This window comes from Diaphorina citri, unplaced genomic scaffold (assembly GCF_000475195.1).
Source record: "Diaphorina citri unplaced genomic scaffold, Diaci psyllid genome assembly version 1.1 scaffold474, whole genome shotgun sequence".
NCBI classification, from domain to species: domain Eukaryota; kingdom Metazoa; phylum Arthropoda; class Insecta; order Hemiptera; family Psyllidae; genus Diaphorina; species Diaphorina citri.
Genome location: NW_007377909.1, coordinates 119,476 through 146,597, shown reverse-complemented (window position 1 = coordinate 146,597; position 27,122 = coordinate 119,476). Strand labels below are relative to the sequence as shown.

The 27,122-nt window shown below is 38.7% G+C and overlaps 2 protein-coding genes and 6 non-coding genes across 12 annotated transcripts; all 8 read left to right on the top strand.

Moving 5' to 3' along the window:
- The first annotated feature begins 703 nt into the window (after nucleotides 1–703).
- On the top strand, nucleotides 704–8,950 carry LOC103509211. Its single transcript, XM_017444088.2, has 4 exons — nucleotides 704–853; nucleotides 3,506–3,964; nucleotides 5,643–5,645; nucleotides 8,903–8,950. The coding sequence occupies exons 1-4, from the start codon at nucleotides 791–793 to the stop codon at nucleotides 8,948–8,950; spliced, it is 573 nt and encodes a 190-aa protein (XP_017299577.2). The 5' UTR covers nucleotides 704–790.
- Nucleotides 8,951–10,933: 1,983 nt separating this feature from the next.
- Nucleotides 10,934–19,533, top strand: LOC103509200 (60S ribosomal protein L7a). Of its 5 annotated transcripts, none has more exons than XM_026823601.1 (7): nucleotides 10,934–11,087; nucleotides 11,800–11,926; nucleotides 13,772–13,921; nucleotides 15,945–16,165; nucleotides 16,881–16,941; nucleotides 17,335–17,396; nucleotides 18,937–19,533. In XM_026823601.1, the coding sequence occupies exons 1-7, from the start codon at nucleotides 11,070–11,072 to the stop codon at nucleotides 19,114–19,116; spliced, it is 819 nt and encodes a 272-aa protein (XP_026679402.1). In that variant the 5' UTR covers nucleotides 10,934–11,069; the 3' UTR covers nucleotides 19,117–19,533. The 5 variants fall into 5 exon arrangements, with proteins under 5 accessions (XP_026679402.1, XP_026679400.1, XP_026679401.1 ...); XM_026823599.1 differs by lacking the exon at nucleotides 15,945–16,165 and adding an exon at nucleotides 14,777–14,997; XM_026823600.1 differs by lacking the exons at nucleotides 13,772–13,921; nucleotides 17,335–17,396 and adding exons at nucleotides 13,414–13,563; nucleotides 18,370–18,431.
- On the top strand, nucleotides 12,126–12,201 carry LOC113467431. Its single transcript, XR_003391508.1, has one exon. It is a non-coding gene; the product is annotated as a small nucleolar RNA SNORD24 (small nucleolar RNA).
- Nucleotides 12,390–12,468, top strand: LOC113467430. Its single transcript, XR_003391507.1, has one exon. It is a non-coding gene; the product is annotated as a small nucleolar RNA SNORD24 (small nucleolar RNA).
- On the top strand, nucleotides 12,661–12,739 carry LOC113467432. Its single transcript, XR_003391509.1, has one exon. It is a non-coding gene; the product is annotated as a small nucleolar RNA SNORD24 (small nucleolar RNA).
- Nucleotides 14,242–14,319, top strand: LOC113467433. The gene has a single exon (XR_003391510.1). It is a non-coding gene; the product is annotated as a small nucleolar RNA SNORD24 (small nucleolar RNA).
- Nucleotides 14,419–14,497, top strand: LOC113467434. The gene has a single exon (XR_003391511.1). It is a non-coding gene; the product is annotated as a small nucleolar RNA SNORD24 (small nucleolar RNA).
- LOC113467428 lies at nucleotides 15,577–15,655 on the top strand. Its single transcript, XR_003391505.1, has one exon. It is a non-coding gene; the product is annotated as a small nucleolar RNA SNORD24 (small nucleolar RNA).
- Nucleotides 19,534–27,122: the final 7,589 nt, after the last annotated feature.

The following is a 27,122-nucleotide window of genomic DNA, read 5'->3' as shown; positions in this document are numbered from 1 at the left end:
CCTTCTCAAATATATTTTCCAAAGGTAGAATCTATCTGACGCGACGGAGGTTATTGGAAAACTAGAATTTGAATTTTCAAAGACAAGAAAGACAACACTTTACCGTGAATAATGAACTTTCAAGATGATCATGTTGAAGTGAAAAACCTGATTAAATATGGCAGAAGTTTCCAACCCAAGGAACTTACAGCTTGAATGTTCCTAATGTTGTACCTTTGGCAGAGATATTTCATTCTTGTGGTGGAGCGATGGAGGAACCTGGTAAGAACTTAATAACCCAGAGATCCTTTTAGCAAAAATTTTCGTCAGTGTTGTTGTTATTGTCAGGGTGACTTGTATAATATTCCATTAACTGATTGTTGATGGAACGTTATCCGAAACGTAACGTTAAATCTATGCCGGACGTAAGATACGTATAAAACTCGAAGGAAAGCAAAAGGAGGAATGATAAATAAGGCTCAAAAGTAATGACATAAAGTCCTAAAAGGGTAGGTGTTGACCAAAATATAATGGGTAAACCCATTATATTTTATGACCATTTTATTGACCCACGACCCTACGTGAACTATAGTTATGTAGCCACATACTCCATTTTCCCAGCTTCTTTGCTACGAGCCGAATTGGCGATAATAGGTACTTGTAGAGACGACAGCTAGGGATCATGTACTGGCGAACTGTTAGGCCACTTGAACGAGATAATCTCTCCAGCTCAAGTGTGTAACCAGGTATATAAAACTCGGTAGCTCCTCTCAGTCGATCTTTTTAAACAGTCTTCCGCAAAAAGGACTGAATGGATCCGTTGAACGTAACGACTGCAAAAATCGTAACAGTTTCTGAAATTGTTGCAGTGATGGTAAGTGTTCTTCTTTTATTCGGTTCGGTCTACTGTTCGTAACAACTTACAGAATGATTTTGTCGGATAACCTCTTTCCTTTTTTAATGAACTATGTATTGTTAATGTATTTCTTTAATGTACTATGTACATCCGTTGAACGTAACGACTGCAAAAATCGTAACAGTTTCTGAAATTGTTGCAGTGATGGTAAGTGTTCTTCTTTTATTCGGTTCGGTCTTCTGTTCGTAACAACTTACAGAATGATTTTGTCGGATAACCTCTTTCCTTTTTTAATGAACTATGTATTTTTAATGTACTATGTACAGGTATTGTTTTCTGGTAATTTGTTCCAATGAAATCTTTTTTTATTGCCGTTGCAAAATATGATTTTCTAAAATTCAGTTGATGGTGATTGTAACTACTAACCGACTTCTTCAAAGAACCTGCTAATGTGTCATTTCTGAGGTTCGGAAATCTTTTTTTATTGCCGTTGCAAAATATGATTTTCTAAAATTCAGTTGATGGTGATTGTAACTACTAACCGACTTCTTCAAAGAATTCTGCTAGTGTGTCATTTCTGAGGTTCAATTTTTCCGTTTTATGTACTTTTCTGTTTCGTGGATGGTTTCTTCAACATTTTCTCGAATCAAATTCTCTCGGAAGCGACGTTATAACCGTCACGTTTTGTATCAACATCATCCAACGGTGATCATTGAGGTCCAGAGACATTCAAAGAGAGAGATAAGCGAATCGAGTGTTAACGATTCACCTTCGGTCACATAAATGAACTTCTCAGGCAAGTGCACAATGATGTTCTGAAAATGGTTTTTTGCTTCTTGATGGAATGAAAAGTAATTTACACCTGTGCCTTGAATTTCATTTTTCATGATTCATTGAAAACATATCAAATTTTCTTAGGTCTTGAAACTTGAAAGGAAATGTAAGAGAAGCGTAAATTTCTTTGTAAATATAAAGTTTGAAATGAACTCAATTTTCCTGATCATTGTCACCATAATGTAATTAAAGTGTGAATAAACCAGGTTTCCCAGGCTACTTTTGTTCCTTTCGGATTGCCTTCAGGTCCTGAAAATTAACGATCCTTACGTGCATCATAAGGGCAGATAAGGGGAAGGACAAGACCTGTATTGCTGCAGTTAACAATGTTTTGCTCTTTTTTAGAACAATCAGGTAGCATTGTACCCAAGTAATAATATTCCGTTATTCATACATAAATTTTCCACTCAATCGAGTCCATGATTTGTCATCAAATTGATTTTAATATGTTTTCACTTGCACATAAACTTTTATATCTTTTTTAAAACGTTCATTTTTTTGCCAATCATTTCGTCTGTGGTGGCCGAGTCCATGATTTGTCATCAAATTGATTTTAATATGTTTTCACTTGCACATAAACTTTTATATCTTTTTTAAAACGTTCATTTTTTTTGCCAATCATTTCGTCTGTGGTGGGCGATCGCAGAAGGTTGGCGAAATCAAATTAGTTCTTCTTTCTTTTACCCCGAACATTAAATGGTAGAGGTGGTTCTTTTTTTCGCAAATATTTCATTGGATCCTTGAATTTTATTAAGTTTTTAGTTGTTATGTATTTATACAAACTGAGCCTTGAGTTCAAACGGAATATCTGTGTTTATCTGTCAACTTTCCGGATACATATTAGCGACATTTAATGTGAAGGAGCCCTTTTAGCATAATATAATACAAAACTAGTTTTAGTGTTTAGAAATTTCAACGGTAGAATTCTTTAAAAATCCTATTACTTACCAAGATAATTCAACCTAAAGAGAGTTTTTTTTCACCAAGTTAATCTAAAATCAGCCCATTTTTCTCAAATTTGGTAAGTGGTATACAAGCTTTGATACATTAGATAAATTTCGTTGGAAACTTTCCACTTTCAACAATATTTTGTTTAAAGTTTAAAGAATTTCCTATGCCATTAAAAACAGTCCAAGTTACCTACTGCCGACAGGCAAAAGTTGGAAACTGGAACACAACTATGTGTGTGTTTGTAATGTTGTACTTACGATAATGTTCCATACATAGAATTATTATGGAAATGCCAACCAACACCAAAATGAAATGCAATAGCTATGCTAAATCTTTCAACAATATTTTGTTTAAAGTTTAAAGAATTTCCTATGCCATTAAAAACAGTCCAAGTTACCTACTGCCGACAGGCAAAAGTTGAAAATTGGAACACAACTATGTGTGTGTTTGTAATGTTGTACTTACGATAATGTTCCATACATAGAATTAGTATGGAAATGTCAACCAACACCAAAATGAAATGCAATAGCTATGCTAAATCTTTTGACCCGTTCTGGGAAGACATTGCAGAAAACCTCATGTTATTTACCATTTCATTGAGTTGCTTTACATCAAATAGTGCCAGGGAATCATTGTTCACAGCAACATTTGAGACTTACCTGAAAGCAGAAAGTAAATTTCAATTAGTTTCGGGTATAAATAAATAATTTGCCATGAACAATGGACAAACCCACAAATGTACATAATTAAAATTACTACATAGAGGATGATACATATGAACAAAATGTCGAATTAACATTTTGTACAGCGAATATTAGTTTGCAATGCACACATTGATATGAACTTTGTTTCTGATTTTCCCAACCCCCATTTGTCATGTTGCAGGACGGTTCTTCAGATTCTCTGACAGAAGCACAGCTAGCTGAAATATATGGAGCAGGCTCTCGTATTCTCAGTTCCTACCACAGACCTCAGCCGACTATTATGCAATCAGCCACCTCCTCCACATCGTCTGTAGCTACCAATGCCGGCAGTACGGCTGCCCTCATCAAACTGTCTAGCAACAAGAAAAGCAAGAACATATCCAGCCAGAAGAGTCGCCAGTACACCGTACCCAAGCACAACTTTTACAACAAGAATTCCAATAAGATGACCCTAGGGACAAGGAAAGAGCTGAATCTTCTCCTGGCGTCTCCTACTGTACCAGACATGGTGCTGTCCGACTCTGAAGACACATTCAAGCGATCCAGTGACAGCGACGAAGGCATTCCCACCCTCAACTCTACCGTGATTATAATCAAGGATGGAAAGTCAGCAGTGTACAAGGACGCCATCCTCAAACAGGTAAGAGTTCTTTGCATGATTTTCCCCCAAGTTCTGTCCATACTTTGCTGACCAGCAAAATTCAATACAAAAATTGTACTAGAAAAATATGGAGTAGAAACTAGAGTAACAGATAAAGTACACATAAAATAAACCATAATAGGTACACAATAAACCTAGAAAAGAGGACAAGACAACCACCTCCTACACTACAAGCACTATAATAGAGAAATGACATAGGGAAGAGAATAGGAGACTTAGGAGAGGAAAGGACGAGAATGTAAAAGATAATAAAACGGAAGGACAGATATATTAGATAAAGTTATGACATTCCATTCGGCTCTGACCAAAAATAATGGACAGTAGGAGTGCGATAAAACAGACAAGGGTTGTTGAGAATACTCGAGCTTATTCAAATTAAACGTAAACGCTCGTTAGATGATTTGGAGAAAGAAAAAGGAGTAAAAGAATAACAATAAAATTGAAGAATTAAGGAAGACCAACAAGTATAGTGCTCATGAAACAAATCGGAAGTATAGGAGGAATAGAGAAAAAGTCCACAAAATGTCAACCCCTTCGTAAAATATCAGAATCATAAAAGTATTGACAATTCCCTAATTTACGCCAGAACAAAGAAAGCTCATCTAACTTCCCAACTACAATGTATATTGTACTTATCTATCCTGTATACAAACATCAAACAATGAAAGGCGTTTGCTGTGTAATAACCGACAAAAAATTTCGCGTCTTCAAAAAAAAGGATTAGATATTTCCACTATTATCTTTATATTTGGAAAAGTTTTTACCACGCAGGTCCGCCACATCCTACAGGAATAAATGTTGAGGGGCACTGATGGTGTATTTCATGTGTACTGTGTATGTTAGACTCCAAGATCGATGTCTGAGGCGCCTTAGCTCGTTTTTTTCGTACGAAACTGTGACTTTTGAAAAACTTGAAAAAGTTTACGTTAATAAAGAAATAATACTCGTACACCTAATAATTTACATTTCATAGTGTTCAAATATTTTCTTCATAGTGTTCTAAAGGTAATTTTTTCAGATGTTAAAAATACTATAGGTAATTCTTTTAAAATAAAATTTCAAGTTATGATTTGAAATTTTTTGAAATTACTAAAAATTGTGGACACTGAAACGCTTGCGTTCGGGACACGTGCATTTGGATATTTCATTTTTTGAAATGAGCGCCTTTAAGTGAAGTTTTTTGCAGTGAAATTACTACAAATAGCTGGGACTAAGATAAATTTCATATGCTAATCTTTTCTTATGAGAATAGATATTAAACCTTCTGTACCTCAAAGGTACCCAGTATATGTTGGAATCTTACGGTATGCAATTTATTGATTAATTCGTGTAGGTATGTAAAGGTCGTACGTATAACCAGTAGGTAGTTACCTAAATGAAAGTTTTGATTCCTGTCTGTCTGGCAAAGGAAAGTATACCGGAATTTACGACTCTCATAGGATGAAATGTAGGAGGACAACTATTTACAAGTTCACTGACATAAGGGTTAACGTTGGGAGTTTAATGTTGTAGAATGGTAGATAACTTGATCATTTTGCTGTTCAAATATTTCAATCAAGCGTGCCGCACTGAGGGGGAAAAAAAGTGATAGGGTGCCATAAGTTTATAAAACTTAGGGTGGAAGAACTCTATCATTGAGTTACTTCCCATTATTCAGGTTGTTGGAATTCTATAGTAAAGGGTCGAGCTTCCTGATATAGTTCAATATTAGAGTAGCGGCACCCAGTCACTTGGTTAGGCTTACGGCACCCTAGTTTTTCTGCTCTGGAAGTGCCCGAATGTAAAGAGGTGCAAACGGTCTATTCGGCCTATATTAACACCAAACAAACCCTTGAAGGTACTGGTGTTCACTTGTAAAATCATGATGTCATACACATTGATATATTGCAAGCACTCAGTAGCAGAGGCAAACAAGAGCAGTCTTTGTTTGGACATTTTGCACAAAGCAGGAGATGATTCTGAAGAAATCTTTATTGGAAATGGAAATCTTGAATACTGATCCAGAAATAATGTTCTTCATACGCTGGGCCTTTTTAGTCTCATCCTGGGGAAATTAATATAATAAATACAAAATAGTAAGTAGGTAGGTTTTATGATTCCATTACAATGAACTTGATTGAAATTCAAAAAACTCCTGCACAGTTTGTGATACCAAACCAAAAATCACCGCTGAAAGAAAGAAAGAAAACCCCTCGGAAATTTTGACCTTTTCCACCGACAACAGTTTTCCTTGCTTCAAACAGAAATCAAGGTTAGGGTATACACAACACTTGGTAAAACAAATTAAAATCACTAGGGGAAAGGAAAAACAGATCGCTTTTTTTGTTTTACAATATTATTGTAAAATTGTAAAACAAAAAAAGCGATCTGTTTTTCCTTTCCCCTAGTGAAAAAAAAACCCCTCGGAAATTTTGACCTTTTCCACCGACAACAGTTTTCCTTGCTTCAAACAGAAATCAAGAACATCACACGACTTTCCTTATCCTATTGAATGATGCTTATTTGAGTGTTCTTTTACCCTAACTTTTACAATATCTCTAACCATTTTGTTGCTATAGCTGAAAACTGCCAAAAAACGGTTGAAAACCGCCAAAAAAATGGTCGAAAACCACCAAAAAGCGGTCAAAATACTGCCAACTGCAGCACCTATCTCAACCAAACGTTTTGAGTTGCATCCTTGTCACATTTGTAAACTACATACAAATTTCAAGTCTCTAGCTCTTACCGTTCTTGAGATATTTTGTTTACAGACAGACACACACACACGGATTAATGGCTGAAACTTTATAACTTTAGGCTGAATTGAAAATTTTTCTATAAAACACAAAATTACAGTGCCACAGGCGAAATTTTTTTGAGAAAATATGAGTTGCCCCTTCAAGGTTGCACCTAATACATTTCTATAAAACACAAAATTACAGTGCCACAGGCGAAATTTTTTTGAGAAAATATGAGTTGCCCCTTCAAGGTTGCATAGGTACTTTTTTATGGACCAAAAATTCTCTTTTTTTTTTAGGCTTTGAAAAATTCCCTGACTTTTTTGGATTTTTGTCAATTTTTTGAGAAATTCCCTGACAATTCCCTGACTTTTCCAGTCTCCGTGAAATTCCCTGACAATTCCCGGTTTTCCAGTCTGGACACCCTGATTGTTTGGTGCACTTGTCAATAAAACTGGATACAGAAATATAATATATATTTTAGGCAGTTCCATTTCAAATAAAATTGATTTGAGCCAAGAACAGCAAAGGAGATGGATGAAAACTTGGAAAGTGACAGTGTTCCTGTAATAATGTACCTGATTGCTTGGCACAGTGCACATAAGTATGACAGTTGAAATTCAACATTCAAGATGCTATAACAGGCAAAATGGCCATCTGAATATTATAGTAATAAATAAAGTTGTATTGTATCCAGAACTAAAAAAGCCAAACATCCCAGTCTTTTTTTTTTTTTAATGTGACTTTTAATCTAAATAGAAAGTAAAAATCTGGTATAAACATCACCTGAGCCACCTACCGCAGCCAATTTTTGGTGGAAAATTTAATAAAATACTCCCCATGTAATAAGGGATTATTGAAAGTGTCCAAAAATTGAACTTTTTTTTATTTTTCCAAGTCCCCACTCCGAGCCGCCTATGATACAAACTCACCTGTGACCATTGTTTGATGCACAGGAAACAAAACTCATGCAAACAAGTATCCGTGTAACTTCGATTATTCAACACAAGCAAACATATCGGACATCTAGAGGTCGGTGAAGTTGGACGGTCCCCATCTGAATCATCTTCACTCGGGTTATCATTCTTTTGCTTCTTGCTCGCCTGCTGAATTTCGGGAAGTTCCAGTCTCCGTTTCTGAGTTTGACGGAAAAGTGATTCTGCCATTGTGCAGTCATGAGATGATGTTCTGTCTGTTTAGAGTGAAGCAGCACCAGAGGAGGTATAAGAGATGTTTATAAATATGTATCCTGAAAAAAAAAAAAAAAAAAAAAAAAAAAAAACACAAACATTTTTTCAACATTTTAAAAAAGGGTTTAATAAAAGCCATGTTGCGGGGCCCACTCAGCCTCGTGAGGAAAATGAGTAGCTATGACATATAAATGCGCATAGCGACCGGCAAACCGCGGATACCGCGAACAAACCGCGGATACCGCGAACAAAACGCGAATACCGCGAACAAACCGCGGATACCGCGCACAAAACGCGAATAAGTACCGCGAACAAAACGCGAATACCGCGAACAAACCGCGGATACCGAGAACAAACCGCGAATACCGCGAACAAAACGCGAATACCGCGAAGTTAGGGTTGCCAACCGTACGTTATTTCCCGGAACAATCCGTATTTTTGTCAAAAATCAAATGTTCCGCTGGAACACACCTTTGTTCCGGTTTTTTTCCAAATCTATGGAAAATACGGGAACTGACTAATAAACAGAAAAAAAATACAAAAAAAAGTTGAAAAAGATAAGTAGGTACGGTACGAAAAACACAAAAACCCGCGAGACAAGTAGGTATTTTTTTCAGCCTTTTAGCATGTGATTTTTAGTAACACGGATTCAAAAACGGATTATTTGTCATTTAGTACCTATCCTTGGGTAAAGCAGTTTTACCCAAGGATAGGTACAAGGATGTTTTTATTTCGAATTACTTCATTGGTATTTGCTCTTTTTTTTATTTGATGCAAAATTGTTTTTTTGGGGGGGGAGGGGGGTTGCATGCCTTTGTTCCGGGTAAAAATCGGGAAATCCGTATTTTTTCACCATTTTGTTAGTTTGTACCGTATATGTCGAAAAAAAAGTTGGCAACCCTACTTTCAATAGACATCAATATTGTCGAAACCTTTGTTCCGGGTAAAAATCGGGAAATCCGTATTTTTTCACCATTTTGTTAGTTTGTACCGTATATGCCGAAAAAAAGTTGGCAACCCTAGTACGTAAGCTTTTGATAGGTACTTATAGTAGCTAAACTCTCTAAAATATTTCTATCGAGAAAAGCTCGAGACCTCAAGTAGGTATGGGTAAATAAAATGAGATTTCTAGGTATTGAATATTCAAGAACTTTGCGAGTAAAACAAAGTTTGAAACAACTTCATCTTCTTCGTGAAGGAAGGGGGGGTAAAATAAATATTAGATAGGTAATATTGGAATCTATAAGGTAGGTAAACCATTTTCTGATAACCCAAGTTTTACCCAAAATATAGGTAGGTATCTAGGTACATACCTAGTTCAACAATCCGCGAATACCGCGAACAACTGCAGATACCGCGAGCCAACCGCGAATACCACGAGCAAACCGCGAATAGGTGACTTATTACAGAAGAATCGATGAGGACCTTCCACTTATGAAAATGGAGGGGAAATGAGTAAATTAAGTCCGAACTTCAAACCTATGGTCAAAATGTAGGAGAATCCTCCCCTCAACCCCCTACATTTCCCCTGACCCCTTACATGGTTTTTGGTAGTAGGGGGTCAAGGGGAGGTTTCTTCAGACCTAGATTTTTGTCAGAGCTCATTCTCTCTTCTGCTTTCAGACTGGAAGGTTCTCCCTGCTCCCTCTCTCCTCTCTGTGATATCTCCAAATATTTCAACATGATTTTTTTTTTTCAACAAGAGTTTCCATTAGAGTATTTAAGATGACCAAGGAGTCTTTCCTATGTAACTTTTCACGAGAAATCAATTGGTGTACATGTAAGGGTTCTAGGAATGAAGGTTCACGAAATATGCGCTTGTAACAAGCCAATATCAAAAAAATTCGAAAGTTATATCCACTTTTTTTCTGTGTTTTGGCACTAAAAACTGACCATCGAAAATTTGACCCGATTACATTACTTTCCTTCCTATAGGATAAGGAAAGTAAAAATCATTAGGGGAACTGTAACTACAATCGTATAGTGCAGTAATTTAAAATTCAGTGTAGACTTCAATGTGAGATGGTAGACTTCAGCCCAGGCCCAGGGCAAGACCTCACTTGAACAATGGCAAAGGAAAATTACCTGGGTGTGTAGACTTTGTACTTTCAAGTTCGAAATAAAAATACGTAGAGTGCAAAGTCCAGAAGAGATGTTCGCTGTTAATTCAGAAAAATAATAAAATACTAAAAAAAATCACAAGTTTATTGGAATTTATTGAGATTTCAGAAAGAGTAGAGACATTTGAATTTGAATAAAACAATAAAATAATAAAAAAAAAAAAATACAGAATACCTAGATCTCAGCTGACTGCTGACTGCTGACATTTCTGCTGATTCGATATTCGATAAATCGATAGTCGAAGAATCGATAGCTTGAAATCGATATCCTGAAATATCGATAGCTTCAGGGTGTGTTTATGTACCGGGCTGAGATAGGCCACTCCCGTCCTTTCTCGGCGTGCGGAAAATTATGTGGTAACTTAACACAGCCTTCATGAGCGTGTAAAGTTGGCGGGAAATTCGAAATTTTCATTTTTTTCCCAGCCTCGTGAGGAAAATGAGTAGCTATGACATATAAATGCGCATAGCGACCGGTGCCAGCATGGTAGGTAAACATAACTGCGGATTTTTTTCCGCACCTTGTACAATCTGAATTCATTTTTTAATTTTTATCTCTAGTTTGCACGTTTATATTATACTTTTCATTTATATTTTAGATATTACAAACAAGCGAATCACAAAGCAAACAAAAATAAATATAAAATAACTTTTAAAAATTGCTGCCGGGACAGAGGGTTAGAAAAAATGCCCAACACTCCCACGCTATTCTTACTTAAGTTATTACCACTCCAGTGCAAAACTGTAGAAACAATATCTTATCTCACCTCGTCCGAGCTCATCTCAACCCGGTACATAAACACACCCTCAAATTATGAAAAATCCGGGCTTGAAAAATTTGTCCTCACTTTCCGCTCACTTGACTACTCTCCACAGTAGTCCACAGACCATCAACCTCCTTGAGTTTGTAGATACAACGAGCACAAAATTCCTATTTTTGTTTACATTTGCAACTTTTCGTAGATGGTCTCTCTTTTGACCAAAACTTCGGCGTGTACCATCAGAAAACCGTGAAGTTTATCCGTTTTTATCCGACAAATCGGATAATTCGACAGCCATGGCTCCCCCTAAGAAGGTAAAGTACACTGTTTGCTACTCCTTTCTATTCTGAAAGCTTGATTTTAGAAGTGTCTCTGCTCAGTACGTCAACTTTTCAATATGGCTCTCTTCTGTGGTCTTTGGACAAATGGTCCACCTCCACTTTCCATGAGAGCTACCTATCCTGGGATTTTGCCTGGAAAACTCTTGTTGGCTGTCAATTTCGCTCGATTCTCTTCTTTCGAATATGATGGAGTTGAATATTTAACTTCCTTTTCGTAAATTTGAGAGTTTGGTATCAAAGGCTAAGGACCTCTTTCTTGTAGAGAGATGTACCTATCTAATTGTTTTGTAGTTGAAGAGAATATAAGACAAGCTGGTCGTACCTACTGCTGGAATAAGCTATTCTTCACCAATTCACAATACAGTGTCAAAATTTCATACCTACTTTGGCTGGTACTGAACCCACTCACTGCTGATTGCCAAGTCTGGTTGCTACAACAACTGATAATTGCCAGGCAAGTGCCTCGACAACTACATCACATGTGTGAGTAAAGTTATTAAATGTGCAAATATTAAAGTGTTGAATAAACAACAAGTAATGTGTTTCCAACCAAATAATTTGTGATTCTTGATGTTTTGTTAATTGTTTTTTTTTTTTTTTTTTTTTTTTTTCCAACCAAAAAATTTTTGTTTCTTTATGTTTTTTTAATTTTTTTTTTTTTTTTTTTTTTTTTTCTCTTTTCTAGCTCGGAAAAAAGAAGGTGGTTGGAAAGAGCAAGAAAGTTGCACCAGCCCCATTGGCTGTCAAGAAAGTCGAGGTGAAGAAAGTTGTCAATCCTCTGTTTGAAAAGAAAGCCAGAAACTTTGGAATTGGTAAGTTCAACTTGGGATAGGTACTTAAAGCAGAGGCATTTCTGTGGCCCATTTCCCAAACAAGAGGAGTTTAACTGTTTCAAAAAAAAAAAAAAAAAAAATCCAATTTTTCTTCTTAAAATTCAATCAAATCAAAGAGTCTTATCATTATAACATCCAATTTATATATAGTCTCAATAAATTTAGGCCACTTAAAAGGTAATGATGATGAAAGAGATATTTGCTAGCTGAGAGTTTCATGCTGACAAGACCTTACCACCAAGATCTCTGAGTTATCTTTACACCAAACTAATATTTCTTGTTCTTTGCCTTATCCCATTGAAGTGGTGTCGGCATTTTGCGTCAGGCTCTTCCAAACTAATATTTGATATGAACTAATTTTTGAGTGTCAATAATCTACTAGTCTAAGTACATAATTTTGATAAAGAAATCAGTTGATAAAGAACTTGATAAAGAAATCAGTTAACAGTGATGATCAAAGAGTTATTTGCTAGCTGAGAATTTCATGCTGACAGCAGCTTACCACCAAGATCTCTGAGTTACAAGAGTCTTCTAATTTTTATTTAATATACATACATTGGTCTTCTTAAAAAAAAAAGGTTATTTTGTCATTATGTTTATGTGTAGGTACCCTTGCAGTAGGAACATATTCTTATACAGGCTAGAAGTTCATTTTTTAAATGGCCCATCTAAAATGTTTCATCCTCAAAATTGCAAGTTATGGGGAGATGCAATAACAATGATGATGAAAGAGTTATTTGCTAGCTGAGAGTTTCATGCTGACAATAGCTTACCACCAAGATCTCTGAGTTATTTTTAGCTTCCCCTGTAGACAACATTTTTTTTTTTTAATTTTTTTTTTTTTTTTAATTTTTAATTATAACAATTTGTACCTGTATTTAACATGGAAAGTCATTTGTACCCACGTTGAAGTATGCTTAGCAGAGAATAGAACCCCATTCTTTGGCTTGATATGATTGACAATCCAATGAATCATTTCCCCTGGATGGATCTGTTGTTTCAAGATTGGGGTCTCTCCAATTTCGACAATCAAAAAGTTTCCATTCCCTTCTGTCTTGTGTGTGCTCTTCTCGTTCATGTTGTCCCTGCTACTTGTCTGAAATTAGGCTGTGGTTATGTACCGGGTTGAGATAGGCCATTCCCGTCCTTTCTTGGCGTGTTGAATATGATGTGGTAATTTAAACTTAACACAGCCTTCATGAGTTACCACTCCAATGCAAAACTGTAGAAACAATATCCTATCTCACCTCCAAGCTCATCTCAACCTGGTACATAACCACAGCCCTAATCATTTATTTTTATTTCCTTACTCTTTTTTGTGTTTAACCTAACCCTATAATAACACTGGTCACTGCTTGTTTGTGCCAGTTCCTTTGGTAGCAATCTTCCACTGATGCGACTTCTGCACAAGTACCATCCTCTTCTTTGCCTTTTCCTTACGGTTGTTATTTCCTTCTTCTCTGTAGGTCAAGATATCCAGCCAAAGCGTGATCTGAGTCGTTTCGTCAAGTGGCCCAAGTACATCCGTATCCAACGTCAGAAGGCCGTGCTTCAGAAGAGGCTCAAGGTCCCGCCCCCCGTACATCAGTTCACACAGGCCGTGGACAAACAAACAGGTAATTGAATGTTTTCTTTTAAATTCAAGCAAGGTTTTTATTTATAATTTTGAATTTATTTTGTACCAAACACATGAGACCTTGTCACCTTGTTTAGACTGTGGGAGTTAAGGGACTTCAGTCTCATTTTGGCAGTATAAACAGAGTATATTCTATTCTATTTTCTGACTTGAAACTTGTGTGGCCATTATTTCCTTCTTCTCTGTAGGTCAAGATATCCAGCCAAAGCGTGATCTGAGTCGTTTCGTCAAGTGGCCCAAGTACATCCGTATCCAGCGTCAGAAGGCTGTGCTTCAGAAGAGGCTCAAGGTCCCGCCCCCCGTACATCAGTTCACACAGGCCGTGGACAAACAAACAGGTAACAGAATGTTTTCTTTTAAATTCAAGCAAGGTTTTTATTTATAATTTTGAATTTATTCTGTACCAAACACATGAGACCTTGTCACCTTGTTTAGACTGTGGAAGTTAAGGGACTTCAGTCTCATTTCGGCAGTATAAATAGAAAATATTCTATTCTATTTTCTGACTTGAAACTTGTGTGGCCGAGTGGGTATCACAATAAACTTTCACTTTAAAAGTCCTGGGTTCCATTCTTAGCAGTGTTTGAAAAAAAAAAAAACTAGCACTTATAGCTTTGCTGTACTTAAGTAGGTAATAGAAAGCAAAAAAGTATAAAGATGACTGTGATGATGAAAGAGATATTTGCTAGCTGAGAGTTCATGCTGACAAGACCTTACCACCAAGATCTCTGAGTTATCTTTACACTGAACTAATCTAATTTGAGTGTCTAATTAACCCAAAATCAATCCTATAACTACTTGCTAGGTACAGATTGTGAATCAAAAAAGAAACAGTTAACAGTGATGACAGAAGAGTTATTTGCTAGCTGAGAGCTGCATGCTGACAGCAGCTTACCACCAAGATCTCTGAGTTATCTTTGATTGTTCAATATTGATCCTTCTTTTATTGTAATTGTTTGGTTTTCAATATTCCTGAGGGTATAATTATTATTGTTTTCAATTGCTCTTTTTTTCACACACTATATAAAAGCACACTCCGAGGCTTAGGTGTAGGGGAAAAGAGCCCTAAAAGAAGGGTTAAGTATCTATGAAACTTTTCATTATTTTCCAAGTGCTGTAATATAAAATACAGCAGGTTGATTGCACTGATTGTTAAAAAATTACTTTGTTCTTTTACACTCTCTTTTTTTCAGCATCCCAGCTGTTCAAATTCCTCGAGAAGTACCGGCCCGAGTCATGGGAGGCCAAGAAGCAACGGCTGAAGGCCCGTGCTGAGAAGAAGATTGCCAAGAAGGAAGACACGCCCACCAAGAAGCCGAACCAAATCAAACAGGGCACGAACACTGTGACTCGGCTGGTGGTGAAGAAGAAGGCGTCCCTCGTCATCATCGCTCATGATGTAGACCCAATTGAGGTGAGTTTAAGGATTGGAATAGACAGCCTAGTTAGCATTATAAAAATACAGCCAGCCTAGTTGGCTGAAAGGTTAGTACGTCTGCCTTTCAATCGCTAGGTCGCGGGTTCGATTCCCGCCCGGGTCGAATTTTATCCTAAACAGATAGTTTGTTCTCGGAACGTCTGGCTTTCCTCCTATCCTGTCATTCTTCTCTCTTCGATTTCGGGACGATAAGACCTTAGATGTTACGCTTTGAGCTTATTGTCAGTATTACCCTTCAGAATCATGAATGTTTCTAGACGTTTGATGAAATTAGTAAATGTTTCATCTTCCTGATACGGAACAAAAGTCAAATTTGAAGTAAACCTCTAAAAAAAAGCTGTGTAAGATGAAATACCTAGTCTAAGATGGTCGTTTTGAAACTGCATTTTATCTAGTGTATGATTTTTTCCAAAATATCTCGCGGAACCCTTGCCGTCAGCTCGCGGAACCCCTAGGTTTCGCGGAACACCAATTAAGAAACACTGGTCTAATTAACCGAAAATCAATCCTATAACTACTTGCTAGGTACAGATTTCGAATCAAAAAAGAAACAGTTAACAGTGATGACAGAAGAGTTATTTGCTAGCTGAGAGTTTCATGCTGACAGCAGCTTACCACCAAGATCTCTGAGTTATCTTTGATTGTTCAATATTGATCCTTCTTTTATTGTAATTGTTTGGTTTTCAATATTCCTGAGGGTATAATTATTATTGTTTTCAATTGCTCTTTTTTTCACACACTAGAACTCCACTCCGAGGCTTAGATGTAGGGAAAACAGCCCTAAAGGGTTAAATATCTATGAAACTTTTCATTATTTTCCAAGTGCTGTAATATAATATTAAAAACAGCAGGTTGTTTGCACTGATTGTTAACTTGTAAAACTTAAAATTACTTTGTTCTTTTACACTCTCTTTTTTTTTCAGCATCCCAGCTGTTCAAATTCCTCGAGAAGTACCGGCCCGAGTCCTGGGAGGCCAAGAAGCAACGGCTGAAGGCCCGTGCTGAGAAGAAGATTGCCAAGAAGGAAGACACGCCCACCAAGAAGCCGAACCAAATCAAACAGGGCACAAACACTGTGACTCGGCTGGTGGTGAAGAAGAAGGCATCCCTTGTCATCATTGCTCATGATGTAGACCCCATTGAGGTGAGTTGAAAGTTGTGGTTTTTGCCTTGTAACCACTAGGGCATGGGTTCGATTCCCTTCCGGGGCAGATTTTATCCTGAATAGATAATGTTCATTCTTGGAACAGCTGGCTTTCTTCTGTCCTGTCTTACTTCTCTCTTTGATTTTGGGATGATAAGAACTTAGTAGCTACAGTTCCCTCTGTCAAACCTTAACACGTTCAGGGCCTTTTTTGCTACTCGCACCCTGGTAAAATCGATTTTTTTTCATTTTTTTTACATTTTTTACTTAAATACCTTGTTTAAAGTTTTTTAAAATACTTTGAATTGAAACCCCTGAACTTTTCCCTATTGATTTTAATTTGTCCCTAAAAGTTTTATCCTGAATGGATAATGTTCATTCTTGGAACAGCTGGCTTTCTTCTGTCCTGTCTTACTTCTCTCTTTGATTTTGGGATGATAAGAACTTAGTAGTTACAGTTCCCTCTGTCAAACCTTAACACGTTCAGGGCCTTTTTTGCTACTCGCACCCTAGTAAAATCGATTTTTTTTTTTTCATTTTTTTTACATTTTTTACTTAAATACCTTGTTTAAAGATTTTTAAAATATGTTGAATTGAAACCCCTGAATTTTTCCCTATTGATTTTAATTTGTCCCTAAAAGTTACCTTGTTTAAAAATATTTTTTTTTATCAGTTATTTTATTTTAATCAATACATATTCTTTTTGTGATTCCAGCTGGTGCTCTTCCTCCCTGCCTTGTGCCGTAAGATGGGCATCCCCTACTGTATTGTCAAAAGTTTCAATTTTTTTTTTTTTTTTTTTTTTTTTTTCCTCAGTGTATTCTCATTTCGGCAACTTCCAGTCTCTTTTCATGCACCTTATTCATCGCCCACGTTTCTGCCCCACATATCATAGCAGGTCTCGCCCACAATTCTGTCACACTTTTCCATTCATCTTCACTTCAAACTCATTTTCTTATCACACATAGTGCACCTGGCATTTTCTTCCTGCTCATCCAAGCAGCACTAACTCTATTCTATTCGATACATACACCAGGGCTGTATTTTGGGGGGAGGCGAGGGTGGGCCCGCCTCCCCCCCGACCTCGAGCTTCATTTTTCTCCTTTACTGGACGTCAGACTCCGAAAAATTGGGGTCGAGGGGGGCCGGCCACTCCCTTAGTGCCAAAGGCAAGTCCAGACTGGGCTGGCTCATGAGACGAAAGACCTGCACCGCTGTAGCTCTCACACAGGTAAATTATTTCTTATTGTGGAGGTACCTTTACACAGTATAATAGTGCCAAAGGCAAGTCCAGACTGGGCTGGCTCATGAGACGAAAGACCTGCACCGCTGTAGCTCTCACACAGGTAAATTATTTCTTATTGTGGAGGTACCTTTACACAGTATAATAGTGCCAAAGGCAAGTCCAGACTGGGCTGGCTCATGAGACGAAAGACCTGCACCGCTGTAGCTCTCACACAGGTAAATTATTTCTTATTGTGGAGGTACCTTTACACAGTATAATAGTGCCAAAGGCAAGTCCAGACTGGGCTGGCTCATGAGACGAAAGACCTGCACCGCTGTAGCTCTCACACAGGTAAATTATTTCTTATTGTGGAGGTACCTTTACACAGTATAATAGTGCCAAAGGCAAGTCCAGACTGGGCTGGCTCATGAGACGAAAGACCTGCACCGCTGTAGCTCTCACACAGGTAAATTATTTCTTATTGTGGAGGTACCTTTACACAGTATAATAGTGCCAAAGGCAAGTCCAGACTGGGCTGGCTCATGAGACGAAAGACCTGCACCGCTGTAGCTCTCACACAGGTAAATTATTTCTTATTGTGGAGGTACCTTTACACAGTATAATAGTGCCAAAGGCAAGTCCAGACTGGGCTGGCTCATGAGACGAAAGACCTGCACCGCTGTAGCTCTCACACAGGTAAATTATTTCTTATTGTGGAGGTACCTTTACACAGTATAATAGTGCCAAAGGCAAGTCCAGACTGGGCTGGCTCATGAGACGAAAGACCTGCACCGCTGTAGCTCTCACACAGGTAAATTATTTCTTATTGTGGAGGTACCTTTACACAGTATAATAGTGCCAAAGGCAAGTCCAGACTGGGCTGGCTCATGAGACGAAAGACCTGCACCGCTGTAGCTCTCACACAGGTAAATTATTTCTTATTGTGGAGGTACCTTTACACAGTATAATAGTGCCAAAGGCAAGTCCAGACTGGGCTGGCTCATGAGACGAAAGACCTGCACCGCTGTAGCTCTCACACAGGTAAATTATTTCAAGCAAGGTCTTCTACAACAGTTAACATTTATGTGTTATGTTATTAAACTCTTGTAATACACAGGAGACCTTGTTTAGACTACGGGAGTAAAGGAACTTTTCAGTCTCATTCTTCCAGTATAAATGGGGTATATTTCGAAAAATGGAACGACTTTCGGTTCCATTTTACATAAGACCTTCTGTAGACTGTGATATTAAAGGCACTTTTCAGTCTTGTTCTTCCAGTTTAATATAAACAGGGTATATTTCGAAAAATGGAACGACTTTCGGTTCCATTTTACATGAGACCTTCTGTAGACTGTAATATTAAAAGCACTTTTCAGTCTTGTTCTTCCAGTTTAAACAGGGTATATTCTGTTCTATCATATCCTTGGCTGGGAGGCCTAGGAGATGTTTTTATTTGTAATTAATTATTCAAAAATTAAGAAATCATATTAAAAAAAAAAATCTATTCTAATCTAATCTATTCTCTTCTCTCTCCCCGTGTTCCCAGGTGGACTCGAGTGACAAGGCCAACCTGGCCAAGCTGATCGAATCCGTCAAGGTCAACTTCACCGATCGCTACGATGAAATCCGTCGCCAGTGGGGAGGCGGCAGTCTGGGCTCCAAGTCGGCGGCGCGCATTGCCAAGCTGGAGCGCGCCAAGGCCAAGGAGTTGGCGCAGAAAGTTTAGACAGTCCTGATACGTGCGCGCGCGGTCCCCGGCAAGACGTCTGTAATCCGGTACGATATATCGCGTGGCTAACCTGAACACTGGCGTGGTTAGACACGGGGCTAGGCTTGGCTTAGCTTGCCTTGGATAGCCTTGGCTTGCCATGGCTTAGCTTGGCGTAAAAACTCGGTTCAAACCCCCATCTGTGAACCCTTGTAAGACCAAAACTTCCGGGCCGCGGGAATTCAATCTTCTGACGTCTAAATCCAACACCTTCTTCATTAGAGCGAAAAATCTACCGAATATCTTCTCGTTTTGGCTACCAGATGCTTTTTCTTTCGCTCTAATAATACACGGTAGTGCAGATTTATCTTTCCCTGTCTTGACTTCTGTGACTTTTTTTTATTACCTGTTGATTTATTTTGTAAAATATATGAAGAGTACCCATCCGTAAAAGCAATGCTTGTGCCACAGGAAACAGAAAGGGCGATTTCTGCGGACTTTCAGTCCCCAAACAAGTTTTATTCTTCATCTTCCTCTCCTTCTCAGAGATTTGATAGAAGAACTCTAGAATCAGTACAGAGAAAATTTTTACGCCTACTTGCCTACAAAGATATGAAGTATTTTTTTCTAACATGCCCTGATTTTAAAGTCACCCTGTACATTTGAAAACACGAGGGCAGGGACCCCCTGGTGGGAACTAATTGAACTCAACCCTAACCCTAACCCCAACCCTAGAGCCTAGGGGTAGAGACCACACCCATAACCCCAATGTGGTAAAGGTGCTCTCCCCACCTACATATATTAGCCCATAAGAGGCGTTTATTATTATTATTTTTTTTTTAATTGGATCTTGCTGAAATTTAATAACTCTGGACCGGCACTGAGTAAATATGTCAAATAATAATAATAGGTAATAGTGCTTATTTATACTGCTCGCATAGGACTGAAAAGTCCCTTTACTCCAGTAGTAGGCTACTACTATTATTATGGTCAAATTCTCAAATTATTTTGAGGATAAAATTCCATACCTCGGCTGGGATTGAACCCACGCCCTCCTGTTTACCAGGCGAGCGCCTTGACCACTACACCACCGAGGCAGGGTTGTTTTCTAACTTATAGACAAATCCCCGATGCACTCTGACGTGGAGCGACTGAGATATTAGCGAAAAAGAGAGAAGGATTTGGTCAAGTTTGGTGTGACTTTAATGTAGGCCTCGGCTCTCATGGGTTAGGGCCTGATTTAGGGTCACACACACACAACCCAAAACATGTGCTCGCCGGGTGTGAGAGACTTGAAATAATAATAATGATGATATTTATAACATTGAAGAAATAATAATAATATTTGATCCCTCCATAGTGTTACTAGAGAGGTCCCTCATTTGAAGATAAGGCACGTTCCTTTAGATTTCAGATAACTTTGTTTGTGTTCTTGAGATTACTATAGACTCCATTGAGGTATAAGGTATTGATATTGTGAGCTATTGAGAATACCTATCTCAGAACTAAAAATCAATTTTTTTCAAGAGGTTTGATAGAGGGAACTGCAACTGCTAAGATTTGGAGCGACTGAGATATTAGCGAAATAGAGAGAAGTTTTTGGTCAAGTTTGGTGTGACTTTAATGTAGGCCTCGGCTCTCATGGGTTAGGGCCTGATTTAGGGTCACACACACAACCCAAAACATGTGCTCGCCGGGTGTGAGAGACTTGAAATAATAATCATAATGATGATCATAAGAATAATATTTATAATAGGAATCATAGGTAGTAGTAGTAACAATAATAATATTGATCCCTCCATAGTGTTACTAGAGAGGTCCCTCATTCGAAGATAAGGCACGTTCCTTTAGATTTCAGATAACTGTGTTTGTGTTTGGGTTCTTGAGATTACTATAGACTCCATTGAGGTATAAGGTATTGATCTATTGATATTGTGAGCTATTGAGAATACCTATCTCAGAACTAAAAAATCAATTTTTTCAAGAGGTTTGATAGAGGGAACTGCAACTGCTAGGGTCTTATCGTCCCGAAATCGAAGAGAGAAGGAAGACAGGATAGGAGAAAGCCAGCCGTTCTGAGAACGAACCTTATCGGTTGAAATCCTTGACACAAGCTTGCCTTGGATCCGTTTTTCTTACATATTTAAAACTCGGTCCAAGTCAGCCTACTTAGCTTGGAAGGTCTTGTAAGCGCTAGGTAGCGGATTCCTAAACAAGTAAGGTTCGTTCTCGGAACGGCTAGCTTTCTCCTCTCTTGTCGTTTTTCTCTCAATTTCGGGACAGTAATGCAGACCTCCGTTGTTACAATTCCCTCTATCAAACATCTTGAAAGTAAAAATCCCTGTTTATGATAAAATCCGCCCCGGGCGGGAATCGAACCCGCGGCCTAGCGCTTACAAGGCAGACGCACTACCAACTAAGCAAACTAGGCTGGCACGAACTTTCATATTTATGCTAACTAAAGTTAACTTTTCCAAGAAAATACATAATATTAGCAAAACATAGGTGATAGCAATATATAATAGCAAAATATAATCATTTACTATCTATACGAGTAGGTAGGGGAAGGTTGGGTAAAACCGTATGGTCGATAAAACCGTATAGTCCTACTTTCCAATAGAACGAGTGGGTACCAATCATTAGCATGTAATTAATGTTAACAAAGGTTTTAATTTTCCTGTTGCTACCCTCCGATGTGTGTCAAAAGTTTTTGTGTCTGATAATTAAAATATTTTTGTGACACTTATTTCAAAGAATTCCGATGTTCCTGTGATTTAATTTCTATGTACCTAACTACGTACCTGATTTAATTTCTATGTACCTAACTACATCATCATAAAATAAAATGTTGAAACCCTCATTTTATGAAAAATTAGCACTTCCTCTTGATTTTTATACTACATTGTACATTCATGCTATTTTTATGTGTACCTATACGGTTTTACCGTACCAGTACGCCAAAACCGTATACTTTGACTTTTTTTTTGAAAACTGGTCTGTAAGTCAAAATTGGGAGACTTTCATCATATAACACGAGACACAGACATTACAAACATCATGCCCAACATTAGAAACAATTATGGAGCATCAACTTTCGAACATCAAATACCTAAATTGTTATAGAGAAGGAAGACAGGATAGGAGAAAGCCAGCCGTTCCGAAAACGAACATTATCCCATCAGGATAAAATCCGCCCCGGGCGGGAATCGGACCCGCGGCCTAGCGTTTACAAGGTAGACGCGCTACCAACTAAGCTAACCAGGCTGGCTTACCATTTTTCATTAAGGGCTTAGCTTTAACTTCTAGTAATATAGCCAACGGCTTGGTCATGCACCTTTTTTATGTATTTTTGAATAAAGTACTGACTCTCAACCTGGAGGTGCTGGGTTCGAATCCCAGCCAGGACGGAAATTTTCTAACCTAACTTTTCCGTTCCTGGATAGGCATGGATGTAAAAGAATGTGTCTTGAAGTAATGCGAAAGCGGAGCCGAGGTACATAAAAATGATCTATTAAAGGGGGTTTAGCCAGCCTAGTTAGCTTAGTTGGTAGTGCGTCTGCCTCGCAAGCGCTAGGCCGCGGGTTTGATTCCCGCCCGGGGCGGATTTTATCCTGATGGGATAATATTCGTTCTCGGAACGGCTGGCTTTCTCCTATCCTGTCTCCTCAGACCATAGCAGTTACAGTTCCCTCTATCAAACCTCTTAAAAAAGTAAAAATGGACATTGACCTAGGGTTAAGGTGAGTCTTTCCATTCTCACATTGTAGAATCGCGGGTTCGATTCCCGCCCGGGGCGAATTTTATCCTGATGGGATAATGTTCGTTCTCGGAACGGCTGGCTTTCTCCTATCCTGTCTCCTAAGACCATAGCAGTTACAGTTCCCTCTATCAAACCTCTTTAAAAAGTAAAAATGGACATTGACCTAGGGTTAAGGTAAGCCTTTCCATTCTCACATGGCAGAAAAGACTAGAGTTCGTGGTCTGTTTAAATATTGACTCAGTGCACTGATGTAAACAGTGATTAATTTTATTACTGTTCAAGACAGGGGTTCCCAGACTGTTTTCCTCTTTCATAGGAAGGTAGGCACTATGGGGAGATATTTTAGAATTCAAGGGTAAAAAAAAACTTGAATAGCCAAAGTGCCCACCTAATTTAGCCAAACGCCTATCCAAATTGAAAATAGCTCAGAATGCCAATGGGCGCCCGACAAACGCCCACAGGTGGGCGATATCGCCCAGTTTGAGAATGGCTGGTTCAAGGCATCAATTAAAAAATAATAAAATAAAATCAACATTGATTATGATTAGTGATTACTAATATGTACTTATTGACTAGGTAGGGACACACGAGCCCTTTTGTTTTAATATGATTATGAGAATCAGAATCACCGCAAGTCGGGGTATTAATGATCCGTGAGGGTAACTGTGTCCACCTGATTTTTATTATTATTCTTTTCAAATAGTTTGATAGAGGGAACTGTAACTGTTAGGGTCTTATTGAAGAGAGTATGTACTTATTGACTAGGTAGGGACACACGAGCCCTTTTGTTTTAATATGATTATGAGAATCAGAATCACCGCAAGTCGGGGTATTATTGATCCGTGAGGGTAACTTTGTCCACCTGAGTTTTATTCTTTTCAAGTAGTTTGATAGAGTGAACTGTAACTGTTAGGGTCTTATTGAAGAGAGAAGGAAGACAGGATTGGAGAAAACCAGCCGTTCTGCGAACGAACCTTATCCGACAAAGATAAAATCCGCCCCGGGCGGGAATCGAACCCGCGACCTAGCGCACCACCCGAACTAACTAGGCTGGCGATATCGGGAAGGTCGACACTAAAATATAGCATTCCAACACAATAATCAGGGGAAGTAACCCTATAATAAAGTTCTCCCAACCTAACTTGTGGCACCCTATCAGTTTTTTACTTTCCTTATTCTATAGGAAGGAAAGTAATGTAATCGGATCAAATTTTCGATGGTCAGTTTCTAGAGTCAAAACACTTCGTTCTCGGAACGGCTGGCTTTCTCCTATCCTGTCTTCCTTCTCTCTTCGATTTCGGGACGATAAGACCATAACCAGCCGCTCTGCGAACGAACCTTATCCGACAAAGATAAAATCCGCCCCGGGCGGGAATCGAACCCGCGACCTAGCGCACCCTCCGAACTAACTAGGCTGCCGATATCGGGAAGGTCGACACTAAAATATAGCATTCCAACACAATAATCAGGGGAAGTAACCCTATAATAAAGTTCTCCCAACCTAACTTGTGGCACCCTATCAGTTTTTTACTTTCCTTATCCTATTGGAAGGAAAGTAATGTAATCGGGTCAAATTTTCGATGGTCAGTTTTTAGAGTCAAAACACGTTTTGAAGTCCCTAGAGCCTAAATCCAAAGTTTCAGCCATTGGTCCGTGTGTGTGTGTGTGTGTGTGTGTGTGTGTGTGTGTGTGTGTGTGTGTGTGTGTGTGTGTGTGTGTGTGTGTGTGTGTCTGTCTGTCTGTAAACAAAATATCTCGAGAACGGTAAGAGCTAGAGACTTGAAATTTGAAAACAAAATATCTCGAGAACGGTAAGAGCTAGAGACTTGAAATTTTGTATGTAGCTGTCAAATGTGACAAGGATGCGACACGAAACGTATGGTTGAGATGGTTGCTGCGTTTGGCGGTATTTTGACCGCTTTTGGACAGATTACGACCGTTTTTTGGCGGTTTTCAGCTATAGCGACAAAACGGTTAGAGATAAACGGTTAGAGATATTGTAAAAATTAGGGTAAAAGAACACTCAAATAAGCATCATTCAATAGGATAAGGAAAGTCGTGTGATGTTCACACCAGATTTTTTTTTTTTTTTCCTCAGTGTATTCTCATTTCGGCAACTTCCAGTCTCTTTTCATGCACCTTATTCATCGCCCAAGTTTCTGCCCCACATATCATAGCAGGTCTCGCCCACAATTCTGTCACACTTTTCCATTCATCTTCAAACTCGATTTTCTTATCACATAGTACACCTGGCATTTTCTTCCTGCTCATCCAAGCAGCACTAACTCTATTCTATTCGATACATACACCAGGGCTGTATTTTGGGGGGAGGCGAGGGTGGGCCCGCCTCCCCCCCGACCTCGAGCTTCATTTTTCTCCTTTACTGGACGTCAGACTCCGAAAAATTGGGGTCGAGGGGGGCCGGCCACTCCCTCCCCTATCTTCATTTTTCTCCTGTACTGTAGGCCAGACTTCAAAATTTTGAAGCATCCCCCCCGTCCATTAGTGCTTCGACCCTCGCCCCCCCCCCCTATCCTGGATACGGCCCTGTTATTCAATATACATTTCATGGGGCTGGGGGAGAAAATGAAAATACTGAAATGGAATAGAATAGTCAATAGAGCTTGTGGCGTACCCATCTGGTGTACTCAATAAATAATAATAAATGGTATAGCCATCCGTAAAAGTATACGCTTGTGTCACGGGTGGGGATAAAAGGGGAGGAATAATGACGTGGGTGAACGATATGCTATCCTTAAACCCATTCTCACTTGTGACTTTCATCCTTTTTTTTTTTTTTTTTTTTTTTTGTGAATGGTGATCCCACACTTCACACGACACGATTTTTTTTCCGACCAAGTAGAAACTGGTTCTTAGGGGGCCCAAATTTTCCCCAGTTTACTATACATTTATTTGTTCTTTTTTTTCTGATTGATGAATCATTCAGAACTAAGAGGAGACTGCAAGAATGGTAGGTAAAACCTTTTTACTTTCTTTATCCTATATAGGAAGGAAAGTCATGTTTTTAATATCAAAGGTGAAAAAAAAGTCTGAGTCATGAATGTTTACCTAAGCTCCTTCTCCTTAGCAATTGAGAAATCACATTAAAAGAGGTTTGAATTTTGGACTTTGGTAGATACCTAAGCAATTGAGGAGCTGGGTGCAAAAAGGGAAATATGGATTTTTTGCCCTTTTTGCGTAAAACGGTTTTTTGAATAGACCGTGGTGCGCTCTATCTTCCAGCGTTTGAACTGCAGTGATAACTTTTTTTTCGATGAGTTACAGCGTTTTTTGTAAACACACTTTTCAAGGATTTTGATGAAAAATTGAAAACTTTAAATTTAAATATCTCAGTTTGATGATTTTCATTTATTGTCCTTTTTGCACCCAGCTCCTCAATTGAGAAATCACATTTATAGATTTAATAAAGGTTTGAATTTTGGACTTTGGTGTCTAGGGAGGTACCTACCCATATGAACAAATAAAATACTTTTTTCCAGGCCCTTTTTGATCAATAGTCATCGGACAGCCACGCTTCTGGTGTGTCGGATTCCGGATCACTCCGGTGATCTCCTTTGTTAAGCCGGCTCAGCCGATCCAAACGGCTCCGGTAATTCCACGAACGCGACTTCATCTCTTCGGACGAATCCGTCTTTTCTCGTGAGTTTCCGAGATCGTCCGAGCCTTTGAGACTCTCTTTCGACCCTTTGAGGCGATCTTTCGAGCCTTTGAGACACTCTTTCGAGCTTCTCTCAACGCCCATGGTGTTGGTTTCGCTCCTCACCTCGGATCTGGACCGCCACGATTCGTTTCGTAGACGATGTTTGAAATCGTTGAGCGTGTAGCGTTTCCGCGTTTTGGGAACGGCTCGTCTCTGGGGCAAGTCGGTGTCATCGCTGTCCGGGGCGCTCGCTGTTAACATTTCGGGAACAGCTGGCGGCTTTTGCGATGTCGAAACTTTCCCAGATTTGGTGAGATTGAAATTTTATTTTTGATTTTTTGAACCGTAGAAATAATGGAACACCGAGTCTTCAGACAGAATTGAATTGAATTTGGACAAATTGAATCGAAATTATCGAAGAAGAATTTTCAGAATTACAACCCAATGTTTTTGGACCCAATACAACCCAAGGACATTCAGTGGTTTAATTTTGACATTCTTCTAAGGGTCTTACACGGTTCCAATAATTTCCAGCCGCGGGTTCGATTCCCGCCCGGGGCGGATTTTATCCTGATGGGATAATATTCGTTCTCGGAACGGCTG

Excerpts from the sequence above, each read along its gene's own strand:
- LOC103509211 (XM_017444088.2), top strand. The coding sequence starts at position 791 with ATGGATCCGTTGAACGTAACGACTGCAAAAATCGTAACAGTTTCTGAA. Across the intron at positions 854-3,505 it reads CTGAAATTGTTGCAGTGATG|GACGGTTCTTCAGATTCTCT; the intron begins GTAAGTGTTCTT and ends GTCATGTTGCAG.
- LOC103509200 (XM_026823601.1), top strand. Across the intron at positions 13,922-15,944 it reads GGCCGTGGACAAACAAACAG|CATCCCAGCTGTTCAAATTC; the intron begins GTAACAGAATGT and ends TTTTTTTTTCAG. Across the intron at positions 16,942-17,334 it reads CCCCTACTGTATTGTCAAAA|GCAAGTCCAGACTGGGCTGG; the intron begins GTTTCAATTTTT and ends TTAGTGCCAAAG.